The sequence below is a fragment of the Nothoprocta perdicaria genome, unplaced genomic scaffold, assembly GCF_003342845.1.
Source record: "Nothoprocta perdicaria isolate Ctin4 unplaced genomic scaffold, notPer1 scaffold_231, whole genome shotgun sequence".
In the NCBI taxonomy this organism is placed as follows: domain Eukaryota; kingdom Metazoa; phylum Chordata; class Aves; order Tinamiformes; family Tinamidae; genus Nothoprocta; species Nothoprocta perdicaria.
In genome coordinates, this window is record NW_020455457.1 from 804,535 (window position 1) to 813,281 (window position 8,747).

The 8,747-nt window shown below is 36.4% G+C and overlaps 1 protein-coding gene across 1 annotated transcript; it reads left to right on the top strand.

Moving 5' to 3' along the window:
• The first annotated feature begins 100 nt into the window (after positions 1 to 100).
• On the top strand, positions 101 to 3,305 carry PPDPFL (pancreatic progenitor cell differentiation and proliferation factor like). The gene is made up of 5 exons (XM_026039508.1): positions 101 to 165; positions 254 to 340; positions 1,181 to 1,270; positions 1,354 to 1,453; positions 1,839 to 3,305. The coding sequence occupies exons 2-5, from the start codon at positions 286 to 288 to the stop codon at positions 1,849 to 1,851; spliced, it is 258 nt and encodes an 85-aa protein (XP_025895293.1). The 5' UTR covers positions 101 to 165; positions 254 to 285; the 3' UTR covers positions 1,852 to 3,305.
• The last annotated feature ends 5,442 nt before the right edge of the window (positions 3,306 to 8,747 follow it).

An 8,747-nucleotide genomic window follows, 5' to 3' on the forward strand; every position in this document is an offset into this window, starting at 1 on the left:
GGCCGGGGGCCGCGCGGCGGGGCTGGCGCCGCCCCGGGGGCGGTTCGCCCGGCGCCGCGGCCCATATAGGAGCGGCCCGGGAGCCCTCGGTGCCGCGTTGAGGTAGGGGCTGTGAGTTGGTGCCTTTCCGTGGCCAAGTTTGGTCTCCCCCCCAAAACGAGTCAGGTGAGCGGGTGCTGTTCGGGGGCTGCTGCCTCTGTGCCCTGGTCGGGGTGGAGGCTGGAGCGGCCCTCGCTCAGTGCTGTCCCCGCAGGTCCGTGCTGTGCCCCGGCTGAGCTCGCTGCGATGGCATCGGTGCCCTCCGCCGGCTGCCTCTTGGCCAAGAACCAGTACTACAGGAGTAAGTGTCCCCCGGCCTCGGCGGGAGGGAACCTGGGTCGCCGTGTGCAGGGCTTGTCTGAGCTTAGGGTGCAGCTGGGAGGTGCTCAAGTGACTTCTGAATGGGTTGGAGGCATGAGGGTGTCTTTAGCCTGGTTTTCTTGCTCTAATCCTGAAGTTTTCTACTGTATCAACAAGCTTTAGTTTTTAAAGCATCTACTCCTGGTTATTCATTTAATATTCCCCTTCAGAATAGATTGGGAAGAATGTGTATTCTTTTATTTTTTATTTTTTTAATAATAAAGTGTGACATTGCTGAGTTGATGTTTCATCTGAGTCTTGTCTTCTAGCTGTACACTTGCTTTGTAAGTTTAGGCAAAGCACAAACAGGTTGGCTTTTTTTCTTAAGAAATGGTTACTGGTTTGAGAGTGAATTTCTTTCAGGATCCTTGGGTAAAGTGTGTTGCTCTGTAGTGGAAGAATRTCATATTTTCAGTTCTGTCATGTGGAAGGTATAGAAATGTGGTTGTCTTATGATCGAATAATCTAGACTCTTCTGTTTTGATAGCAGCATATATCTGATGGTAAGCTTTAACTTCAGTGAAAGATAAGCAAATTCCATCTCAACATCTTTCTGAGTGAAGTAAAAATAGATTGAGAGATGAGCTTACAAAAGTTTTTACTGCAATTGCTTATGTGAAAATAGCTGATGTTGAAATCCTGTGTTTGTAGTCTAGTAAAGTTTTTGTTGGGTATACCATTTCCTTTGAGATATTATTTACTCTGTGAAAACCCTTGGCATGGAATTGGTGTCCTTTCTCAAAGCTTTTTCTTTTTTTTTCTTTTTGTCTTCCATGAGCAGCACGACAGAACTCAGAGTGCAGTGTTTCTTCCAGTTCATCCTTCTGTTCTGATCCTGTGAACGTTACAGACCAGGACAAAACTCTTAATGGTATTGCTTCTTTCTTTGGCTATCTGAATTTTGCCAGTCTGTTAGTCAGTGAGTGTCTGATAGCATTTTCTGTCTTCTGGCAGGTTTACCTGAATTAATTGATAAAAGTTGGTGGATAAAAAGCTTCTTCCATTGTGAACCATCTCCACCAACTGTTGGCCGAAAAACACTATCGGCAAGCAGGTGAGTCAGAACTTGTTTTGTACAATGATGGGAATAACTAATTCCTTTCTCCTCCCTCTAAAGTATTAAATAAAATTAATTTATTTAAAAATAGTACTCTGACCCACTTTTTATGATATAAATGGTAAGGTACTGCAAAGCTTGAGCTGCAAATATTTCCAGTGTTGTCATTTTAGTAAATGAAGTAAGTCTTACAGTAAGACTTTACATTAAGCAGGAGCTAGCAAGTATTCAACTATTGCTGTTCTAAAKTTCTAGTGGCAAATATTTATTTTATCCTCTGTAGTTCTGTTTTGTTTTAAAATAAACTTGACCTGAATACCTCTCATAATTTTTAGGTAGATAAATATTTTTGAAGATGATTATGATAATCTTTTTTTTTTAGTACTAACAGTTGAATGCCTGCAAACTGGCTTTCGTCACTGAGATGAGATACTACCTACAGACTTGTTTKCAAGAGGCTTGGGATCTTCTGAATGTCTGGGTTCAGGTGCATGAAGAGCGCATACCACTTCAAGAGGGAGAAAAGTGTTTCAAAGAATTTGTCAGTCTCTTACAGTATATTGCTTTTATGGACTAGACCATGATTTACTTTGTTCATAGCAATTCTGTTTAAATTTGAAATGCCTCTCATAGAACTTGCCTGGGTAAAATATCCAAATGACCTGCTTGAATTGCTAGAAAATATATTCTTTAGGGGAAGACTTCTGTCTTAAGGGAAACTTGTGTATGGAATGACTTTGCAATATGTGATACTCTTCCATAAATTTTAGCTTTAGGATTACTCTGCAGAGGTTCGCACTGAGGTAAACCAGATACAAGTGTAGCAGCCCTTGTTTGGACTTCGTGGCTAATGCTTTACCAGATGCCTGTGTACCAGCCACAGGTAACAAAGTTCAGTACAAGATGTGATCTAAAATTCAAAGTGGAAGCCCCATTATACAGAAGAAGGTGATTAGTTTGGTCTGTCTTCTGGCTAAACCTCAAATACACAGGTACAATATTCATTCATGTCTATGCATGATTTTAGCCGAAGATAGAAGAGATTGACAAGAAATCCATAATACTAATGGACACTATCTTCCAAGCAGAAGAGCAACTTTAATCAGAGCTGATGCTCTGTCTCACTTGAGCTGTTCTCACCTGCTTTGCAGCTTAAAGAACCACTTGTTCTCAAGTGACTAATCCTATCAGTGTTCACTGCTGCCTGTCAGCTTAGTTTTATCTGGTGTTAAAGCTGGCTTTGAGTTGAATCAAAGCAATCACATTAAAGTTTTTAATCAAATTCACTTCTGTCATTATTATCTCTCTTGAAAAATACCCTAACATATATTCATTTGGTCTTTCACACTGTAAAGCCGTACATCATGACTGCATCATAGTTTATTTGAGTCTTTTAAATGGGCATGATGGAAATGCATGAGAATCAAAGAAAATAACAAGAAATACTTGGCTGGATGACTTTTTCCTTTACTTTTCTATACAACTTGATGAAGTAATGYCGCTAAATAAATTTGATCACTGGAATAAGTGATTTAATCACTGAAGTATTAAGATCAGCCATTATTACCTATATGTAACACTCATTATAGATTAATTGTTCTCATGCTAGAAAGGACAGCAAGTGACTGGCTGAAACTTTATAGTCTTGTTAGAGATAGATACATGTCATAGAAAAATTAAAGAACACAAATCTGGAAAGATGTACTTTTTCAGGAATCCTAAGGATTGACTTATTGCATATCTTTTTTTTCCTATCTTATTGCTATTGTACTGTTTCACCTTTGTCCTTCCTGCATGTACACAATGAACTATTTTTATACTAAATTTTTGTATTAATAAAGAATTAGTATTTAACTTCACTTTTTTGCTCTTTAATATAGAATAGGGTCTAGAGTTTGCAATCTTTGGAGCAGAAAAACTCAGCATTTCCAAAGAATACATAAAGGAGCCAATTTGAACCTTGGCTGCTTTAAAGCTTGTTTTGAGAAGGAACAGGAATGGTGAGACTTAAGGGCTGAGGAGAAGCAGAATAACTCTCTGGTGTCACTGTAAATGAAGTCATAAGGGAATGTGGGGAGAAGACTCTSTCTACTGCCTTTAAAGAGGTGGCTCTTTCTAAAGCCATCACTTGAAGCCGTAGGCAAAAGAAGGTCTGTAGCCCTTATTTGGTGCAAGGAATATAAGATTCAGAAAGAAGGTGAAAAAGTGTAGTGTCAAGCTGTGTAGCTGCCCTTCAAGCCTAAGCTGATTCTGTCCTAATCTTGTTAGAAAGCTGACTGCAAAACAATACTGATAAGATATAAAGGCTCATACAAAAACAYGTTTGTTTGTTTTTTGTTTTCCTTCTTCCTCTCAGAGTGGGGAAATGAGAGGGAAAGGTGTGGAAGAAAAGGAGGAAGGACTTCAATCTGTTTGAACTCATGTACTTGGTCTCTGATTTAAATGGAACCTGGTCTAATATTATGGTGAGACCTCAATTCTGGAAAGCTCTCTGCACACCATCCCTGTCAACTTCATGCTGTGATCAGTTTAGCCTAGGATAGGGTCAGATTTGCTCTTAGTTCCTCATGTTGGCCCTTCAAGGTATAATTACCATGTAATTGATCAACTCAGTTCATGAACAAATCAGTGTCACTATGGCAAACTCTCAAGATGGTAGGAGTAAATGGTATATTGTAGTGCTTTGGTATAAAAACGTCATTTTGGGGTAATAAGACAGTGTCAAATTGTTGATTAAATGTAAATACAAGTTTATAACTTTTTTTTTTTTGTGGAAGCCATAGTGTAATTGATAGTTTAGAGAGAAAATAGAAGAGGAATATAAAGGGGAAATGGAACTATCTTGACAACATAACTTATGTCATCATGTAGCTACCAAGGCAGGTCCAACTCTCATAGCAAAGCTAGGCAGAGATTACTTTTTGGAATAGATTTGATTTTATCAAATAATATATATATATATATCAAATAATTTATAGTAGTGATATTTAACAATGGGATTCCATTTTTTTCCCCAAAAGTAAACTCAAAGCAGAATCTACTGGTCTTGGCATATCCTGTTTTAGGAATTAAAGGAGATTTTTTTTTTATCTCATTCATTTCGATTTGAGAAGGAGGAAATCATCCTAATGACACATTTAGGGAGAGAAATCCATTACCCTCAAGTCATTTCACATGTAGGAACACCRTTATATTCATATGAATTCTATCTTTAAAAAATTTTTGGTTTAAAACATTTCTGACTAATAATTAGTGCAAGGTGCTCAGTCTGTATCCACATTCGAAACTACCTCTTAGAAAAAAAAATCTTCCCTGACTTTTTACAGAGAATGCTTTTTTATTGTAAATTGTATTACTGTTGTATTAGTACTAGCTGGTTCTTCAGTGACACAATATGATCCTTATTAGATGATTAGGAAATACTGTACTAAAATAGCTTGAAAATTTGAACTCTGATAGGACAAAATGTAAAAGGATACTAGAAAGAGGGAGTTACAAATTCTGCTTAGTAATGTTGTGATGATCAAAATAGCAACGCACTTTTTTTGTATTTTTTCAAACTTCAGCATTTTTTCAAGGATCTTATTGCTTATATGTGAACTAAGCAGAATTTCTGGTAGCTTCATATTTAATATTGTGTCATGCTATAAATGATCTATGAGAAAAAAAAAGAAAAATACCTGAAATGACTGCAGGACTTTTTGTTCGTTTGTTTTGTGTCCATCTCTGTGTCCACATTTAAGAAACATTTTCAATAAAGRCATTAACAGCAAATCAAACAGCAAATCAAATTTAAACTGAGTAGTCAGGATTTTTTTTTAATATGTAGTGATTAAGACTTCCATGAATGATTTACTTCAACTTTCACTTGCAGCTTCCTTGGAAGAGTCATTTCTCTTTCTGATATTAAAATACCAGAATAATTTTAAGTATATGCAAATCCTTCTATATGCAAATGCTTCTATCTTTTTTTTTTCCCACAATGTTAACTAATCATACATTATTTCTTCATAAAAAATAGGATTTCTCTGCTATAATCACTTTTCTACAAATGAAAACCCAAGTAGCATTATTTCAACTATTTCTTTCAGGTTTAATAATGCACAACATTCATCAGATTATTGTGTTTGCATCTGGTGACTGAAAATTTTGACTGTGGTATTGTTCAGTGCTCTGCATGACTCTTCTGTGATGAGAAAATTCTGTTAGATTTCTCTAGTTATGTACTTCATGATTTGCCATTTGAAGTTCATCCAGCAGTAGTAGATGTGAAATACATTGCACATAATCACTGGAGATCTCAGTAACAGAAAGGGGCTGTTACTAACAGGAGACAGAACCAGGTGAATATACTGGGAAGAAGTTAGGGGAAAATATCTTTCCAATCTCCTATCTACCTCAGAAGCCACAGAAAATATAAAACATTATTTCCCAASCTTATGCCAAAGACAAGATTCAGCTCCTCATCACAATACTCAATGATGTGTTCAGAGATGCTCTATTTGCTCTATGCTCTATTTTTGAGCATAGTTCTGTTATCATATGTAGAAAGAGTAGTATCTACTTCTCATAGCTAATTCTCTTAATTATGAGTATTTTGTAACCTGCATTAACTGTATATTATTAAACTATTTCAGATATTAAACTATTTCTATCTTTTTTTTTAACTTCTAAATTGTAAGTTTTATAGTAGCAGAGAAGTGAAAGGATAATGCTAGGGGTACAGTACACAAGAAGCAAGTTGACTCAAACAGATATTTTCCTATTATATTTTAACTAGTCTAATTTAATGCCACCCTGACTCCAATCTCACTTCCCAGTACTTTTAAGTTCATGTGGAATTACTCCTACATCACGCCAACCGTAAGCCTCAGTAGCTAGACAGTTTCTTCCTGACAGTAACAGATTGAATGAAGTCTTGAATGTAACAGGCTAGGTAAATGTAAGTTATATGTGGTAATCTCTTTGTGTTCTGTCACAATGAAATGCTTGCACACAAAATATATGAGCRATTTAAAAAAATAAATGTTCTCATTATATACGTTCCAGAAATATATTTTTCTAGGTGAAGCATTAGTTGCTTTGTGCTTCTTTCTAATTTTGTTACAAAAGAATGACAAACTGAAATGCATTAAGAAAACAGATTGTAACTTTCACTACTTATTTTTCTTAGTTGACACAATTATTGTCCTGCATTAATCTTCTGTCATTGTTGGTTAATATATTTAGTGGGGCCAGTTATTTGTACACTGCTTATCTATTGCTCTACTGTGTAACAGGAGTGTTATCTAGAGGGGACAGCTCTATGGTGTAAATATTATTTTTTAAACAACTACACTCCATTAAAACAGAGCTCCTGTGACTAAGAGGGTTACCTCAGACAGTTACAGATGACTGTAACTCTCTCATGAAAAACAATCAAAAGTTCTTTATTCTGTATTTTTAGAACGTAACATTGGATATAGCATAACAAGAGTTACCATGAATAAGAACTACAGTCTTGGACAAAATTAGCCAAGGCTTTTGTCTGCTGAGATCAGGGCTACCTCTATACTTCTATCCCCTACATATTCATCTTGCTCACATACATTACATGCTATCATTTATTTCATCCTCTGGATAGAAGAGTTGTTTGAGATTTATTTAAACTGAAGGCAATTCTTCTTCAGTGTCTAACCCTGAAGTCAACAGAGATCAATAGTGCTTCTCATAATAAATTAATGTAAATTCTTTGATGATGTACTTGAAGCAAAACATTAAAAAGGTCACAAAAGGAACAGGTGTGATAGTTGTTTCTACCAGCCTAAGATCCTAATTCCAAATATACAGATAGCGATAAATGGATAGATTGGATAGATATGGCTCAAAGGGATAAAGATAAAGCAAATTCTTTCTTTCCCTATTTTTCACATGATCGGCTACCTTAGGCTTCCAAGCACTCTCACAGTGAGACACTCAAATGTGAGACAAAAAGCTTCTGTAAGTGCTCATCCCTTCCAGTTCCTCTCTGCACTAATTAATAACAAAACAACCCGTCTGCTCGTCCCCTCCCACAAACAACAAAAAAAAAGTTTCTGTGGCTGTCCACAGATAGTCAAACTGTACTACCATCATTCTAATCTATTTAATTTATTTATTTATTTATTTTGTCTCTTCGCATCCCCTCAGAAGGGCAGTCAGGACAGATAGCACTTCACGAAGTTACTCACCTCCAGCACACCCACCTTTCTACCTCAGGTTAACAGCAGACCATCTCATTTACTGTGATATAATCTAGACTATATAATAACCCGTAAAGATGAGGCACCTCCTGATCCCATTTACATAGAGGCAACTCTCAAGGAAGGTAATTGGATTAAAAGATTGCATGCTCTCATTGTAAAATAATGGACAGAAATGCATAGTAGTCCTTTTATCTCCAGGAAAAAAAAGTTTTTTTTTATTTGCTATTAATAGTTTATTTATTTTAAAATATTTATTTAAAATAATAATTTATTTATTAGCTTTTATTTGCAGAAAACATCCCAGAAACACGTTGGCAGGGTATACTCCTTTGATGGCTAATGGAAATTTTATTTAGGACCTCTTATATAGGCTACTGTACTCAAAAAGCACTTTCCGTGTTTCCTTCACTCCAGTTCTATGGTCAAATTACTTTAACAAGGATTAAGTCCGTAAGGGGAACATGATGAAGTGCTATAGCCAAAAACAAAGTAAAAAACCCTAAAACTCTAGAGAGGTACCCAAAGCGCCTATACAAATTGTAATGCTGTGACTTTAAGCGGATTTTTTTTTTAATTTATAGAATTTCAGTGGAAAAATAAAACAGAAGAAATATTTCAAAGCTTTGTTATTGACTATAAAAATGAGTATKAGAAATAGCCATAGTGTGAAGAATGAGTTGAATTCAACATTAATCTGCATTATCACAGAGAGGGAACCTTTCATTAATTTCTATGAAAGCAACACAAACCTGTGCAGTTCACTGCATGTACATAAAAAGAGAGAAACAGTCTCGCAGTCTGAGATGATAACTTTAAGGGAACTGGACATTGCACAAGAAATGTCTCTTTCTTTTAATAAGTAGCACTAGCAGTGATGTCTCTCCACTTAGATCAAAACCATCAAAAGGGCAAGGGGAGAGCAGAGGAGACCAAAGCAGAGGAGAGAAGAGAAGAGGAAAGGAGGGGAAAGGAGAAAAGTAGCCAAATTCTGGCTGTCTGCTACTGCCTAACAAGAAGAAAATATGCAACCTCACGTGGAAACTCAGGCCTAATATGAAACTCAGGCC